General features: G+C 40.0%; 1 protein-coding gene across 1 annotated transcript in view; it reads left to right on the top strand.

Moving 5' to 3' along the window:
- LOC126334606 (uncharacterized) overlaps positions 1–16,840 on the top strand; it is a 79,128-nt gene that overhangs the window by 45,174 nt on the left and 17,114 nt on the right. Inside the window, exons 5-6 of the mRNA XM_049997009.1 lie at positions 9,144–9,336; positions 16,606–16,832. Of these exons, the coding sequence (XP_049852966.1) occupies positions 9,144–9,336; positions 16,606–16,832 (420 nt within the window). The remainder of the gene's footprint in view (positions 1–9,143; positions 9,337–16,605; positions 16,833–16,840) is intronic.

Genomic DNA, 16,840 nt, shown 5'->3' with positions numbered 1-16,840 from the left:
AAGAAACTCTTTTCATTTCATTGTTTTGTGGGTATGTCAAAAAGGAAAATTTTTGAAAATGTTTGCAATTATGCATAAAGTATACCAGAACTTGCTAAGTACTCTCTTCCTCAAATACCTGACGGACATTGTGTGAGTAATTCACGCGCTAGTGCCTCAAGACACATACACAATTTCTAACTTTTGTTGCCTCTAGAAGACATTAGACAGACAATGTTCAACTGGTGCCAGGTGACCATTTAAGCTGTTTAGCAATATAGATAAAAGCGATTCGCAGAAAGCATTAGATACAAGTAAACATCCGCTGCATATCTTTAACTCAAGATACTTAGGGGGTCATGTTTGATTGTTTTTCATATATTTGTTATTTTGTGTGTATCTGTATGTAGCTGCTCAGTGGACGAATTTATTAGTCATCTGTTTGTTGAATATAATGTTGTGTATAAGTAATTTAGAACAGAATAAAGGTTTAAAGTTTTGCTATGTGCCTACTGCACTGATTGCCTCCCCAGTTTGAGAATATTGAGAAAATGAAATTTGAAAAAGGGAAACAAAATTTTAGAAACAAAATGTATTCCTTAGAATATATGATTTAAACAGTACCTCAGCTGTTGGCAATCAATATGTTGTCACCACGGATGCCCAGGAAACTGTTGGTGGGATTAGGTATAATATAAAGCAATTAGACACATACGAGGTATATTCAAAAACTTCTGGAACATTCATAATTTCGTGCCAGTGGTGTTTTGGAGCGAAATGCAATTGGCATCTGCACATGCTTGTGTTTGTGTAACTTCCACAGTTGCATGTCCAGTAGTTATTATTCAATGCTGTGTTGACATTGTGTCACACAGTTTGTGAATTTAGAGATGGCAGAGTTAGAGGAACAATGCATCTGCATTAAGTTTTCCATGAAACTCAAGGAAAACTTTACAGAGACACGCAAAGTGATTTACAAAGCCTACGGTACCGAGTGCTTAAACCACACTCAGTGCTACAAACGGTTTAAACGGTTTAAAAATGGCTGCGTGAAAGTTAAAGATGACCCTCATTCAGGATGCCCTTTGACATCTACCGCCGAAGCTCATGTTGGGAACATCAATGAAATTGTACATGCCAATCAGAGACTGACTATCCATGAGATTGCAGAAGATTGTAACATTGCAGTTGGATTGTATCGTGAAATTCTGACATAGCACCTTAGAATCCATTGTGTTGCTGCAGAGTTCCTGCTACAGTTCATGAGTCAAGACCAGAAAGACCTTCACCTCGCATTCTGTGAAGAGCTTTTGGATCACCCAACTGAGAGACCTGGGCCCTGTGGACTCTTTTTCATTTCCAAAGTTGAAAATTGCATTAAAAGGACAAGTATTTGCAACGGCAGACAGGATAGAAGAAAATTCGCAGGTGGTACTTTGCCTGATCCAGCAAGAGGCATACCAAGACTGCTTCCAGAAGTGAAAATGGGTTTGGAACAGTGTGTCAATTGTGGAGGTGAGTATTTTGAAGGAGACTATGCACAGTGTGCAAAAGGTAAGCATAGAAAAGTTTTGTGGACAACGTTCCAGAATGTTTTGAATAGATCTCGTATTTCTACATATTGAATCATAAGAGGCTTCGCAGACACCTATGGGGGGAATAGAAATGACAAAGTGATGTGGGAAGGAGACAGACATTACAGAATCAAAGTGAAGTCCTTGAAGGAGTTCTATACATTTTGGAAAAAGATAAGAATTTCATGGGGCCAAATTTGAACTGCAAAGAAGGCGATCAGTGGCAGTGAATCCAAGGCATTGAATTGTTGCACATATCACAGCGCTCATGTGTCGTCTGACATTTCATGCTGAAGTAGAGGTTGGTCCTTATGGATTTTAATGGGAGCCAAGTTATATGCAATTAGAAACTAGACTGTGTGCTGTTTCTCGTGCACCAATGTAGTTACACTATGCACCACCAAGTGACACACTACAATTTGGAGCCCTCTAGTGGCAGAAGGTTGCAACTTCTGTCAGTGAAGTGGGAAAATCGACTGAGAAATAAGCATGACATGTAATACCTCAACTGAAATTGAGAACGGAATGTAAAAATTCGGAAGCATTAATTTTCGGCACACCCTTGTATGTGATGTCACTGACAGTATAGTTTTGACTTCATGTGCCAAGAGTGTTGCTGTCATCATGTAACGAGGTGGCACGTGAGCTTAAGTAAGTATGTGAATCAGTCCTGCAGGTCACCAGAGGCTGCCCACATCGTAGCTAGTGTGGGTCATTGAACAAAAGCATCCCTTTGAACACCTTCTAGCAACCCTTTGTCTTGACATTATCCTGTAACTTCCTCTGGTGATTTCAGTTGCATACTATTTTCCCTTTACAAGCATAACTCATTAACAGTACACGTCTAATTCTACATCTATACTCTGCAAACCACTATGAAGTGCGTGGCAAAGGATTCAGCCTATTGTACCAGTTATTTGGGTTTTTTCCAGTTCCATTCATGCATGGAAGGTTGGGAATCTCTCTGTGTGTGCTGTAATTATTCCAATCATATCCTCACCATACTTATGCAGGAGATAATACGTAGGGGATATTAGTAAATTCCTAGACCCATCAGTTAAATCTAGTTCTTGAAACTATGTTAATTAGCTTTCTATGGGTACTTTACATGTATCTTCAAGAGTCAGCCAGTTCAATTCATTCAGTATGTATCAGACAAACTTGTGACCATTTGTGCTGCCATTTTCTGTATATCTCCAATATCCCCTGTTAGTCCTGTTTGGTACAGGTCTCACACATTTGAGCAATCTCCTTTATAGAGTGATTGCACTTGTCCAGTATTTTATCAAGAAACTGAAGTCTTACCACCTGCTTTACCCATGAGTAAGCCTGTGAGATCATTCCTTTCCATATACCCACAAAGTTTTACACCCAGGTATTTGAACGAGTTGGCCAATTCCAAACAGTGGCTCATCGATATTATAGTCATAAGATATGTTTTTTTGTATTTTGAAGTGCACAATGTTACATTTTTGAACATTTAAAGCAAGTTGGCAATCTCTGCACCACATGGAAATCTTATCAAGATCTGACTTAATATTTATGCAGCTTCTTTCATACAGTGCTTGGTTACAAATAAGTGGATCATCTGCAAAAAGACTGTGATTACTGTTAAGGTCATTAATGTGCAACATGAACAGCACACTGGAAGTTACTTCTACATCTGATGCTGACTCTCCATCCAAGATAACATGCTGCATCCTCCATACCAAAAAGCCCTCAATCCGGTCACTAATTTCACTTGATACCTCATATGATCGAACTTTTGACAATAAGTGTAGGTGTGGCTTTTTGAAAATCAATAAATACTGCATCTACCTGACTGCCTTGATCAAAGCTTTCAGTATGTCATGCGAGAAAATTGTAAATTGAGTTTCTCATCATCAATGTTTTCGGAATCCATGCGGGTTGGCATTGAGGAGGTCATTCCGTTCAAGATACTTCATTATGTTTGAGCTCAGAATATGTTCTAAAATTCTGCAACAAATGTCAAGGATATTGGATGCTAGTTTTGTGGATTGCCCGTACTATCCTTCTTGTAGATATGTGTTACCTGCACGTCTTTCTAAGAACTGGACATAGCTTTTGGTCATGGGATATACAGTAGATTACCGTTACCAGAGAGGCCACTCAGCCGCAAATTCAGCATAGAGTCTGATATGGATTCCATCTGGTTCTGAAGCTTTGTTGTTTTAACGATTGCAGCTATTTCTCATCACTGCAGACACTAATACTTATTTCATTCAACTTTTCAGTGATATGAGAATTAAATTGGGACAATTCTCCTGGGTTTTCCTTTGTAAAGGTACATTTGAAAATGGAGTTAAGAATTTCAACTTTTTCTTTGCTGCCCTCTATTTCAGTTCCTGTCTTGCTCATTAGAAACTGGACACTAACTTTGGTGCCACTAGCAGCCTTTACATACGACCAGAATTTCTTTGGGTTTTGTGAAGTATCATTTGACAGTACCGTATTCTGCTATGTTGGTCATTGAAGACAATATATCATGTGAGACAGGTGCAAGTTGACGTTGACTGATGCTGACTGTCTAAAAACACTCAGCTTTACCTTGCCAGATGATAGCCAGATCTTCACCTTTTTTGGGACAATGGTGAATCCATGTTTTGACACTCCTTGCTTGCTCCTTTGCCTCAGCATAACAGTGATACCCTCAGCACTCATCCATGATTATTAGGTAACTAAAAAAGTTGCCTCAATTAGCTTGACCCAGCTGCAACATTTCCACTGTTGTCATGGTTCAGCTGAATTTTTGAGCAGGTGTATACAGTCACAGAACATATTGTGCTGCGACATTTGTCATGTTCAGGATGTAAAAAATTGATCTAAAATTGACTTTTATTTTTTCCCTCTATCACTGTAATTGTGATACGCTAATCTTCAAGCACCACCCTTTTCGCTTCTCTAGTGGTAACCGTTTCTTCACGGGTCTGCCACTTGCTTGTTTGCCATTCAGATTTGTTTGACCTTACTGGAAGTTCTTCACCACCGATTCAACGCATTATATGAAGATATATTGTGGCTATATGCTTCCTCCAACTCAGCTATATCTGTTGCACCATTATTCCACTTCAAATACAGAAAACAAATTACTGCATGGTTCTACAATGGGTTGGGTATTTTGTTCTGACTTGTACAGCAGCATGCTGCTGTACTGAGGTCAGGAATTTCTGTGTGTCCAGGACTGTAGGTATGTATGTGCAAACTAACAAAAATTAATAATGTAACTTTTTCTTTTTGAACCAATAATTAAAACTCTGAGTTCCTCTTATACTAATATATTATGCAAGTTACTGCTGGCAGAGAATAAATCATAAACTGATCTACATGAAGAGAAATAAACTCGGAAAAGGGGAACATGAAACATGGAGTACCATATATTTCAGTACTGAGTTTGCTTTTATTCTTAATTTAATACTATCATGTTTGTTGATGATACGACCATATTAATTAAGGGCCCAAACACAGCCACACAGGATGTGGCCCAACGGTTGTTAAATACGCATTCAGATGGATCATGGTGAGCAGCTATAGTCTTAATGTCGGAAAGATGCACATAATCCTGTCCAAACAGATAAGAGCAAATTGTTGGTATCAGAAACAGACAATAAGAGTTGTCAAATAAATGAAACACTGCAAAAACCCTTGGCATTCGAGTTGATGCTAAACTAAAATTGAGTCATCACTTAGATAAACAAATAAAACACTTCAGTTTGGTATATTTGCTCACAGAAGTATCTCACATTCATAACCAGAAAACCAGGTCTTGCCTTCTTCCACTCCCTATTATCTTTTTGGATGTGCAGCTAAAGCAGGTAATATGAAAATTGTGTAATGTATATAATAACTGTACATCTTGAAGTCCCTTCAGGGACATGGAATGCTTCTATTCATTTCCCAAGTATCTTTACTCCTTAATGCTATTAGTTTTCTCATAAGACAAGTTACTTTTAGACAAACTGTGATTGACACAACTGCAGTGTATACCACAAAAATAATGTTCATATATCCTTTGTTGTCTTGTCAAGGGTTCTGAGAGGAGCTCCATATTATATAGCATGTTGCTTTTTCTGTGGATCATTTGCAGATTTTGTTAAAATGATATGGAACAAATCAGTTTAAGGACCACATCTAAGTGATTTGTTTGTGAATATGGCTACATGCTGGCTATTTTTAGTTTGATAAATACAATGCAGGCTTCAATTTAATAAAAATGAACACATTAGTGTTTAATGCTACTCATGTAAATAGTAGTAAATTTGTTTAAGCTACATGTGCTAACAATTTTGGGAAAATAAAAAAAAATGTGGCTAATACTACTTATGTAAATAATAGTACACTTTATTTTAGGTATGTGTGCTACAACTTTTGAGAAAATTTTTGAGAAGTTCATGGCTTTGAACTCTTCTTCTTTTTGACACCTTTAGTAATGATTAAAACAAATCATTTTTTCTTCTAGTATTATACCTCCTGGCATCACTGTTTTTCTCAAATTGTGTTGAATTATTTATGATGAAGTTTATTAGTGAATAAACATATTGTGAAGGAGTGGTAAAAAGGTGATAGTTGGTGAATGTGACATTCTGCTCTTACTGCTTCTTTTAAGTAGTCAGTTCTTTTTTTTTTAAAGGAGTTGTATGTGAGTGTGTAAATCTATACCATAAGACACTAATAAGCAGAACTAAGCAAAATATGTTAAAGATTGTAATGCTTCCTGCTTATCTAAAGGGAATAATATTGATATGGAGATTGCCCTGTGTTTGCCATGATCTCTCTATTGTCAGGTATCACCTCTTGCCATGGCCACTAGGCCTGCATTTAAAATTAAATTGACATTTATATTGGGTGTGAGCTGGAATTATGCAAAAAATTTCAACTTTATAACTCCATAAACAGTTAATTACACAAATTAATAAAAATGCCCAGTTCCCTAAGATTCCCTGAACTAGGTCGGAAGTAGAGTACTGCATTACATTGCTTAGCTGTGGCAGCTACTGACTGGGTCCTTTGTCCATCTCTAATGTTGACCTATTGTAGAATGTCCTAAAATTCATTTCTCATTTGTATAAAAACTTTGTTTCCCCTTCCATTCTTCATGTAGAACCACATAATCACCACTGCAGTTGATTGAGTTAATGAATTCTGCTCATCATTCCCCCCTATTTTACCATGAGTTTCTTTCCTCTCCTTTCTCCTCATTCTAACAGTTTTTCACTCAGGTTCCATCACCAATGTCCCTTGCGAGAGTCTCACGTTCCATGTGCTTCAAAACTAACATTCCTTCCCAAGGTCTCCAGTCAGCAGCACAACAAATTCTATAAGCGTCACTTTGTTGCTCTCTGCACGTTGCACAATGCCATTTACTCATAACTGCATAAGAATACATTGAAGTGTGGCCGAGAGGAATGCAGCATTGATTAAAAAAAAAAAAAAAAGTCACTCTGTCCGTGTGTGTTGCTGGCAGCATAACGAAATGAGTCTGGTGGCTTGGAATTTCAGCCTGTCAGCAGGGACTAGCGACCCTTGCAAACACTAGTGCTAGACATCCATGGAAGGTCGATTTCTTGTCCGTACATTAAAAGATGTTGATTTGTTATCACATAATTAGCAATAGTTGTTTGAGTGGCTCAGTAATATATTTCTCCTGGTTCAAGTTTTTATCTATATCACGTACAAAGAATTGCATCTTTCCACTTCATTCTTTGTCTCCTGTTCATGTGCTGCATTATGAAGCATGTCCAGAAAGTAAGTACTGTTTCGTTCTATCAGCACTGTGGCACTAATGTTGCAGTTCTGCACATTCACACTTGTCTCTCAGGTTCATTTGTGTTTCCAGTGTCGCCTTTACCGCTGGACTGTATTGAGTTTACATTTGTTAGTGATCATTCAGAATGTTAAAGACAATCCCTGGGCCCACCGTCTATGAAATGCGTTCAGTAGTACAGTTTTTGAACTGCCATCTGAAATTCATCATCAGCTTGTGGAGACGTATGACGAAAATGTAAAAACTGATGTAATGGTGAGAAAGTGGGTGAGACGGTTCAATGATGGATGAACCAGTGCTCATGACAAAACACGGAGTGGATGGCCTTCTGTTGTAAAAGATGGTTTGGCTGAGCAAGCGAATGAAAATTTGGGAAAACAGATGGTTCACAATAAGAATGCTTTGTGATGAGTTCCCTGAAATTGTAAAACTGTTTTGTATGAGACTGTCACAAATCGCTTAAATTTTCACAAATTGTGATCCCATTGGGTTCCAAAAATGCTTATGGATGTCCCCAAAGCAAAGTGACTTGGCAGCGCTTTGACATTTCTTACTCGATTCAGTGATTTAGGAAACGAATTCGTAAAAAGAACTATGAAGCCGAGCATATGAAGAGAGATAGCCAGCTTACCTACGGACATGCTTCATTATGCTGTGCAGAATGCAGTCCTGTACTTTCAGACTCTTCTGGACACTGATGGGCGCCATATTGAGCTCCTTTTGTAGCAGTAATGGTACCGGTATGTAATGGTATGATGTACTGTAGCAGCACATGAAAAGTGTTTCAATTGAACTAATTCTGCATTATTTCTCTTCCCCCATGCCCGTGACATTAATGCTACTGAGTTTGGTACTCATATGGTAATTAGTTTCTGTATAATAATGTGTTAAATAGGGAAAGTTTAATTATATCCACCCAGTAGTTGGAACAATACATAAAAGGCAGTATGCGCATCAGCTATCAACACGGCAGTGAAATGACGTGGACACTTGGCCATATGAACCAACAGAAATTGTAGAGTGGAGTCCATAACCACTCCCTGTGTCACAGATATCTGATCCACCATCTAATCTTGAAACAAGAATTTGCAAGCAATTCAGATCTGCAGTTTGTTGGTATGATGAGCTTTTCGTGATGCATGCCAGCGGTGACAGCAGGGAATGAAGAGGTAACCACTATTGCCACCACTTGGTGATGAATGCTAAGGTGGGGGAAATATACCACAGTGCAGATACCGTACACAGACCACACTACAATCTGACTAATTGTTGGGGTGCTTGCATTAATAACATACAGAAGTAACAGTGTGTAATGAAAGTGTGTTACAGTGGCCTTCAAGAGTGGTATTTATTTGTAACACTGTATATTACATTAAATTAAGACCACAGCTCAAGGTCAAACAATCAACGGTTCACTTTATAATGACTACTGCAGCGCCACTCAGTGTCAGCTCGTGAAGACTGTCATCAGTGGTAGGTGCCATGAAAATTTCTGAATTGCACCAGTGAATTGAAAGCAGTACTATGGTATCAGGCCTCAAAAACACTTAGACTATAGCTAGGTATTGGCCCTTGGGACTTAGTGGAAACATCAGTGTGTCCCTTAGGCTAAAATGTTTGGAGGCCCTTGATTTAGATTCAAGTACTGAAGATTCCCATTTGCACCTGCAGCAGGTAGCAATGTTCATTGCCTGGGGTGCAATCATGTAGCCTAAATGTTAGCTAACAGCATTACATATTTATTTATTTATTTTTTACTGTGAACTTTATTTGTTCGAAAGCATAATTATGACTGTTGTGTGTAATAGGTGTTTGTAGATGGTACAGTGAATGAAGGGAAGTCATTCAGTATTCCTGCTGTGCTTATTATGCTAGCACAGTTACTTGAAGCTGCCAGGTGGAATATTTCAACTTACACACCGCAGTTGGCAGCTGTTCGACAAGAAACTATTGCAATCATTAATGTACTTTTGAATGAAAATTCCACTGACATTGAAGAAGGTAAGGTCCTTTCTGTATTCTGGTTTTAATGTGTATATTTTATTTAATATTGCATAAAAGGGATATAAAATGGAAATTATTTATTTCAGTATTATGAAAAGACTAGATTGCTGCTCACCATATAGTGGAGATGTTGAATAACATACAGGCAGAACAAAAAGACTGCTAAACTAGTATGCTTTTGGCCAAAAGGCCTTCTTCTGAATTAGGCAACATACACACAAGCATTCACATGTAAACAACTTACACACACATGACTACTGTCCCTGGCCAGATTGTGAGCAACAGTGTGTGATGGGAAAAGCAATCTGGGGTGGACGTAAGGAGGGGCCTGGGGTGGAAAAGGAGGAGAGATGGCAGGGTAGGGGTGGGAGGAAAGTGCTGCTTGTGGGGGCATGCAGGGATGTGGTGGTGACAGGACTGGGCAACTAAGTGCAGTCAGGAGGGTAGAGGAGGAGAAAAAAGGCTAGTCTATAGATGCGCTTGTGGAATAGAATTTTGTGTAGTGCTCGAGTCGGAGCTGGGAATGGAATATGTGGGTAAAGGAAAGGGAGTAAGGAAGGTTTGTAGCCAGGGGGGTTACGGGAATGTAGGATACATTGAATAATGGATCTATGCCCTATCCATCTGCACCAGTACAGAAAAGTTTCCTTATCTCTAGCCAGAACTCAGCCTCACATACTATTTCAGCATTGTTGCCTGGCTCATGGGATACCCCCAAATGGCTTTACCATCAAACTACCTATCTCCGGCTGCAACCTCTCCTTCCACAGTGACCTCCACGTAGACATATTCTGCCAGATCTGGGCTGACCAATTTAATACTCCAAGACCACGTAAAGCAGGTCTGAACCTCCTTGAAATACCTCCTCTCCATGCATCAAATTCTGCATTGCAATCCCAATTCCTGTATTCCATCTCCCACACTGAAACTCTTGCCCTCAGGGAACTAGAGCTGCATGCAAATTGCCACCTCAAGAAACCTCTCCAACCTCTTCAATTCGTACCCCCATCTTGGACTACAACTATTCACCACCTCTACAATAGGCTCCAAATATCCCCACATCCCCTCATATCAGACAAATGCTGCCTTGCAGGCCTGCTACATTTACCACACCCTCAGAAACTCTGTCCCACACCCACACAAAATACAGAACCTAAACAGACCCGAAACATAGTCCTGAACTTTGCCTCCAATAGCCTTAGTGTCACAGAAGTATCAGTCATTTCAAAAGGCCTTACATTTTCCTCATTTCAATCATGCTGGATGTGTTAAAGATCTTATCCCCTTCTCCCTGTTCCTACAGCAGAAACACATTTTTGTCATCATCCCTATCAATCAAACCCAACCCAAAACCAAAACTGAAGCCTGTCTGACTCATTTCACACCTTCACCCAAGTGTGATCCACCACCACTGCCTCTAAACCATCCCCTGTTAACATTACAGAATTCATTAACCTCAAACCTTGCCCCCACATTCCCAAAATTCCTCAACATGCAAGCTAACTTTAATCTGCCGAAAGAACCACAATTCACCATCTAAAAACTGATCCTGACCTTATAATCCTACCTGCCAACAAAGGCTCTACCATTGTGCTTTTGAACCACAGGGATTCCCTGGAGGAAGGGCACTGCCAGCATCCACATACAAACTCTGCCAAGTGCTCTCTCTCTCTCTCTCTCTCTCTCTCTCTCTCTCTCTCTCTCTCTCTCTCTCTCTCTCTCTAACTCTCAACTCCAATTCTCCCTGCATAACCCCCCTACCACTCCCTGCTGCCCTACCTTCTACATGCTTCCTGAAGACCATCAACCCAGACAACCAAGAAACCCCATTGTGGCCACTGAGAGATTTCTGCTCTCGTAAACCAACACCTTCATCATATTACCCACAGCCTATCCCCCTATAAAAAAGGCACCAACCATTTCCTCCACAGTTCCTATTCCTTCGCCACACAGTGCACTGTTTGTCACCATTGATGCCATCTCCCCCCTTTACATAACATCCATAATGCCCAGGTCCTTGCCAGTATTGAATATTGCCTTTCCCAATGCACAATTGATTCCAAATCTGCTAAGTCCTTCCTGGTCATCGTGACCAACTATACCCTCACTCACTTCACTTTGAAGGCATCGCCTACAAACAAACCCACAGTACAGCAATAGGCACTCGCATGGCGCCGTCCTATGCCAATCTGTTCATGGGCCATGTAAAGGAATCCTTCCTAACCGCCTAGAATCCCAAATGCCTCCCATGCTTCAAATTCACTGATGACATCTTTGTGGTCTGGATCAAGAGTGAGGACACCCTATCCACATTTTTCCAGAATTTAAACACCTTCTCCGACTTTCGCTTCACCTGGTCCTCCTCAAACCAACAACCACCTTCCTCAATGTTGACCTCCACCTCAAAGATGGCTACAGGAGTACTTCCATCCATATTAAGCCTACCAACCGCCTGAGATACCTCCACTTTGACAGCTACCACCCATTCAATATCAAGAAGTCCCTTCCATATAGCTTAGCTACCCATGGCCATCACATCTGTAGAGATGAACTGTCCATCTCCAAATATACCAAACGTCTCACAAAGGCTTTCACAGACTGAAATTAACCCCCTAACCTTCCAGAAACAGATTCCAATGCCTTCTCTCTCCAACCACTCACGACCCACCAGAGTCCCATCATACGGATACAAAGGAGCAGTCCACTTATGACTTTACACCACCCAGGACTGCGGCAACTGGATCACATTCTATACCAGGGCTTAGACTACCTCTCACTGTGCCCTGGAATGAGGAATTTCTGTGCTGCATTGTGTGTGGGCATGATAACCAATAAGTTGTCTGCTACATGAATGGCTACCCAGTAATTGTGGCCAGGAGACAGCTGGACAATCCACTTGCTAAGCATGCTGCCCAATGAAATGTTCTGCACTTCAGTGACTGCTTCATGCTTCTGTTATCTGGATTCTTCCTACCGGCACTGACTTTTCTGAATTGTTCAGGTGAGAAGTTGTGACCGCTCAATGTCATTCAATACGATCACGATGACACCCCTCGATTGACGTTAGCACTCGTGGTGTCACTCGGCTTCATACATGGTAGTGGATGTTTGAAAATTCGTGACGCTAGCTCAATGGTCGTCAATTGATTTAAATGTTGTTCCTGGCTGACTCTTAATTCAATTACTGCCATGGGGGTGAGGAGAAAGAACACATCCTGGCGATACCAGCATTATGCGTATTTAGATGTTCGATTAATCTGAATGGTTTGCAATGTTCCAGCAATTCTATTCGAACTCTATGCTGATGTACCGACAAGGATGATTTTCGCAGATAAACATGTAAATACGTAATGGATGTTCAACTTCTCAATATAGTTCATCACACTCTCACATTATACATCCGCTGCAAGAACAATTTCATGCATTTACATTTTTGGTGTCCCACAATATTGGTTGGCTAAATATTGTGACGATACGTTGTATACAACTTCCACAGATATTGTTTATCATGTAGTCAAGACTACGTAATGAAGCCGAAATCATGGATAAAATTGAAATGTAATTTGTTTATTAAAACTTTTCTTTTCACTAACTTAATATTAAATATGAATCGGGATTGGAGGTGATGATCTTATCCTTCTTTTCAGTATTATAATGTCCGCCCTGGTAGCTGAGTGGTCAACGCGACAGACTGTCAATCCAAAGGGCCCGGGTTCGATTCCCGGCTGGGTCGGAGATTTTCTCCACTCACGGACTGGGTGTTGTGTTGTCCTAATCATCATTATTTCATCCCCATCGACGCGCAAGTCCGAAGTGGCGTCAAATCGAAAGACTTGCACCAGGCGAACGGTCTGCCCGACGGGAGGCCCTCGTCACAAGACATTTCAGTATTATAATGATCAATATCATATTTTGAATAATGTGTGTCATATAATGTCCAAATATCGACACAACCTAGGCTCTCAGGCACTTAAATGTCTATTCTTTGCTCTCAAAATTTTCGATGTGATTGTCTTTCACACGCAGGGTTCAATTTAATGGTGTATGCACTGTTTTTAGTATTTTAGTTCTCCATTAATTAATATCTGGTAGTTTATAAGTGAACTATTTTTATGCTGGCGCAACCCTCCAAGGATAAAAAAAAAGTATCCTCTTAATGTTCCATGCACATGCGTTTCACAATTTTATGAAATGCAGAATTACATAAACTATAGCTTTCTGTTGCGTACAACTTTCGTGGGTTCCACAACCTTAATAATTTCCCAAGAGTATTTTTCCCAGCTAACACAAAGTTTGAATTATGTTGTCGGAATAATTTTCACTTCACCCGACGATAAACGTCTCTGATCACTTTGTCACACGTAATGTATTTTAAACGTGCTTGAAGAGTCTTTAAATAATCTCCTTAACAAATTTCGCAGTCGCGTACCACTTTTTCATCAACTAGCCCGATCGCGATAACTGAAGGTAGAGAGCTCAATAATATGTTACATGTTCTTTTATATGTATTAAACCCGCCCCTATATCTTTCTGTCCTGCTTGGCCTTTGTTACTTTGCTTTTTCTTACTTTTCATTATATTGCTTCTTAGTAATACTGTGCAGTTATTAAAGTTTTGTATTACTTTCCCCTTTTTAATTCTTCCAAAATAAAGTCTATTTATCCCCAGTTTTAAATAATATGATGCTAATTGACATGCCTGCCCGCAAAGTACCATTATAAAGTCTCACTGCAATACAGTCTAATGCCACCGATGCCCCCGCAGTCTCTTTCCCCTCCTCTACTTCTCTCCTTTCTCACTCCGCTCCTGCCCCCCCCCCCCCCCCTCCGGTCTAGCTTCCAAAGATGCTTTCACAAGCAACACTTTACCATCACCACCAACCCCCAACCTGGTATCCCTCCCCCACCCCACCTCGGGCTCCTTCTTACTTCCACAATGCAGATTGCTTCTCCCAACATGTACAGTTGCTTGCAGCCTTTCCTCAGTGACCAAGACAATATTCATGTGTGTGTGAGCTGTGCTTATGTGAATGTGTGTGTGTTGTATAATTTAGAAGGAGGTCTTAAATGGCCAACAGCTCACATGTTTAGCAGTCTGTATGTTGTGCCTGTCTGCAACTCAGCATCTTCTCTACATGGTAAGTAGCAATCTACCTTTTCATAGTACTGTCGTTATTCTGTCCTGGATTTTCCATTGTTTAAATTATTGATTCCAATTGGCCAAATTGAAAATGTCGGTATTGAATTTAGACTAATGTGTAAGCTGGCTTTTAGAATTCCTGCCATTATTAAAATTTTGAATAGAAGTAAAATTTTGAGTTGACTAATTGACGATTATCCTGATACGATATTTGATAGACGATTGGCGGTTTAAGGGTGGTAGAACATCAAACGGGCTGGCTTGCAGCAGGAGAGGCACCACTGTCAACACTTTTACAAAGAAATTCATAAAACTTTGTCAGCATGACCAGGAAGGTGTCAGGATTAACATTCATAGCAATGGAAGTGCAAAAACATAATAAACATTGTTTTTTTCTTTTTACTTGTGAAATTTCATCATTTTTTTTTTCACATACTGTTGGCTGCATTTGTTGCTATTGCTACATTTTTCTTCATAAGTAAGAGAGCTTCTTCGATGAATTTTGCACAGCGTACAAACCATACTTACAGGTGCATGAAACTCTAGAATTTATTTAATTTATTAAAAAATGACTGAGCTGTTACATTTTAAACTTCATGTTCAGAAAAACCTCAAATTTTATAGTTAATTATCCCAATTTTTACCACAGTTTTTAATAGATTTGGAAACTTCTTGAGTTTCGTACTGTTGTAAGTATGGTTTGTATGTTGTGCAAAATTCATTGAAGAATATCTCTTACTTATGAAGAAAAGTGTACCTATAGCAACAAATCCAGCCAAATAGTAAGTGAAAAAATGATGACACTTCCCATGTATGAGTGTGAATCCCTGAATCTTTCCTGGTCACGCTGACAAAGTTTTATTAATTTATTTATAAAAGTATAGTCAGTGGAAATTAAAATGTCCTGTGATGCCTCCCTTGCTCCAAATCGGCCCATTTGACACCCAACCCCCCTTAAGGGAGAGCTCTTTCCCTGATGGCATGTCTTATTATTCCACAGTGGAGAAGTAGTTATAGGAGGATTGTTCAGTTGTGGGTAATGGAATGGTTAGCTTTAATGATGTGTTAACTATTTGAATCTCATCATACTTCAGTACAGTAGAAATGTATGTTCTGGCAAAAAACTGTAGTGTGAATGACAGGTTAATATCTTATTATATCATTTCTAATGGTTAGTATGTTGTCACAGTAATAATTCACTTGCAGTATGTAAGAGGATTGTATGCTGCACTCACTAGCAGATCAGATATTAGAATGACTGCAAATCAGTTGTTCACCAGGGTTAATGGCCACCGTCAAACTATGGCCAAGAGCGAAGGAGACCACCTTGTGGCACAATATGCAGCTGAACATAAACGGTTGATTTCAATGGCTGCTTCACTACCAGAGCCATCTGGATCCTCCCCTGCACCATCAGCTTTTCCGAACTGCGCAGATGGGAGTTATCCTTACAACACATTCTCCACTCCTGAAATTATTCCGGCCTCAACCTTCAGTAACATACTGTCCCCACACCCTCCACCCAACAGTTTCCACCCCCCTGTCATGTCACCTCCTCCCTATTTTCAATTCCCACCCTCTGCCAGTGCTCCCACTCATCTTTCCCTGCTCCATTTCTTTTCTGCTCCCTGCCTCCCTCTCCCACTCACTGTCCCACAATCTCACAACGCTGCACCTGTTGGCAGTCTAGTCTCTACACATGCTGCCAGACAACGCTCTTCTCTCCCCCCATCTGTACACTACTCCCCCCCCCTTCCCCACCCCCTCCAAGTTGCTGCCTCCATTCTATGTGGCAGTTGCATTCTTGTCCAAGCTGCTGGAAATGGTGGTCATGTGTGCTTGCTTATATAAATGAATGTGTGTGTGTTTCACTTTCTTTTTCTGATGAAGGCTGTGGCCAAAAGCTAACATTTACTTGCCTGTCTGCAACTTAATGTGTCATCTTTATGGTAAATACAATCTATCCTTTACTTTCATGGTTGATATTCCAGACTGGAATTTCCATTGTTCGATTTTGATGGATAGGTTACTTTTTTATTGACATGTTTGATGAGATATTTTCACTATTGCATTAATGTCAGGTGAATATTTTCATTGATTGTAACATATATTGCACTGATGTTCCAGAAATTTTAAAAACCTGGCTTTCTCCAAAGCTAAAATCAATATTAAGACCAATAAATATCCCATACTTTAAGAAGTTGCTGGTGGAAGATGAATTTGTGGCTTGTGAGAGAGACCTGAGTTCAGCTCTTGTGGCAGCAATGCATGGAAAGATGGAACATAGTTCATTAGCAGACATAATCAGAAAAAGCCCACAAAAAGATATGTTACTCAAAGCGGCAGTGCTACAGGTAATGAA

This window comes from Schistocerca gregaria, chromosome 2, assembly GCF_023897955.1.
Source record: "Schistocerca gregaria isolate iqSchGreg1 chromosome 2, iqSchGreg1.2, whole genome shotgun sequence".
Taxonomy (NCBI): Eukaryota; Metazoa; Arthropoda; class Insecta; order Orthoptera; family Acrididae; genus Schistocerca; species Schistocerca gregaria.
The sequence above is the reverse complement of the archived record's forward strand: the minus strand, read 5'-3'. Positions and strand labels throughout refer to the sequence as shown.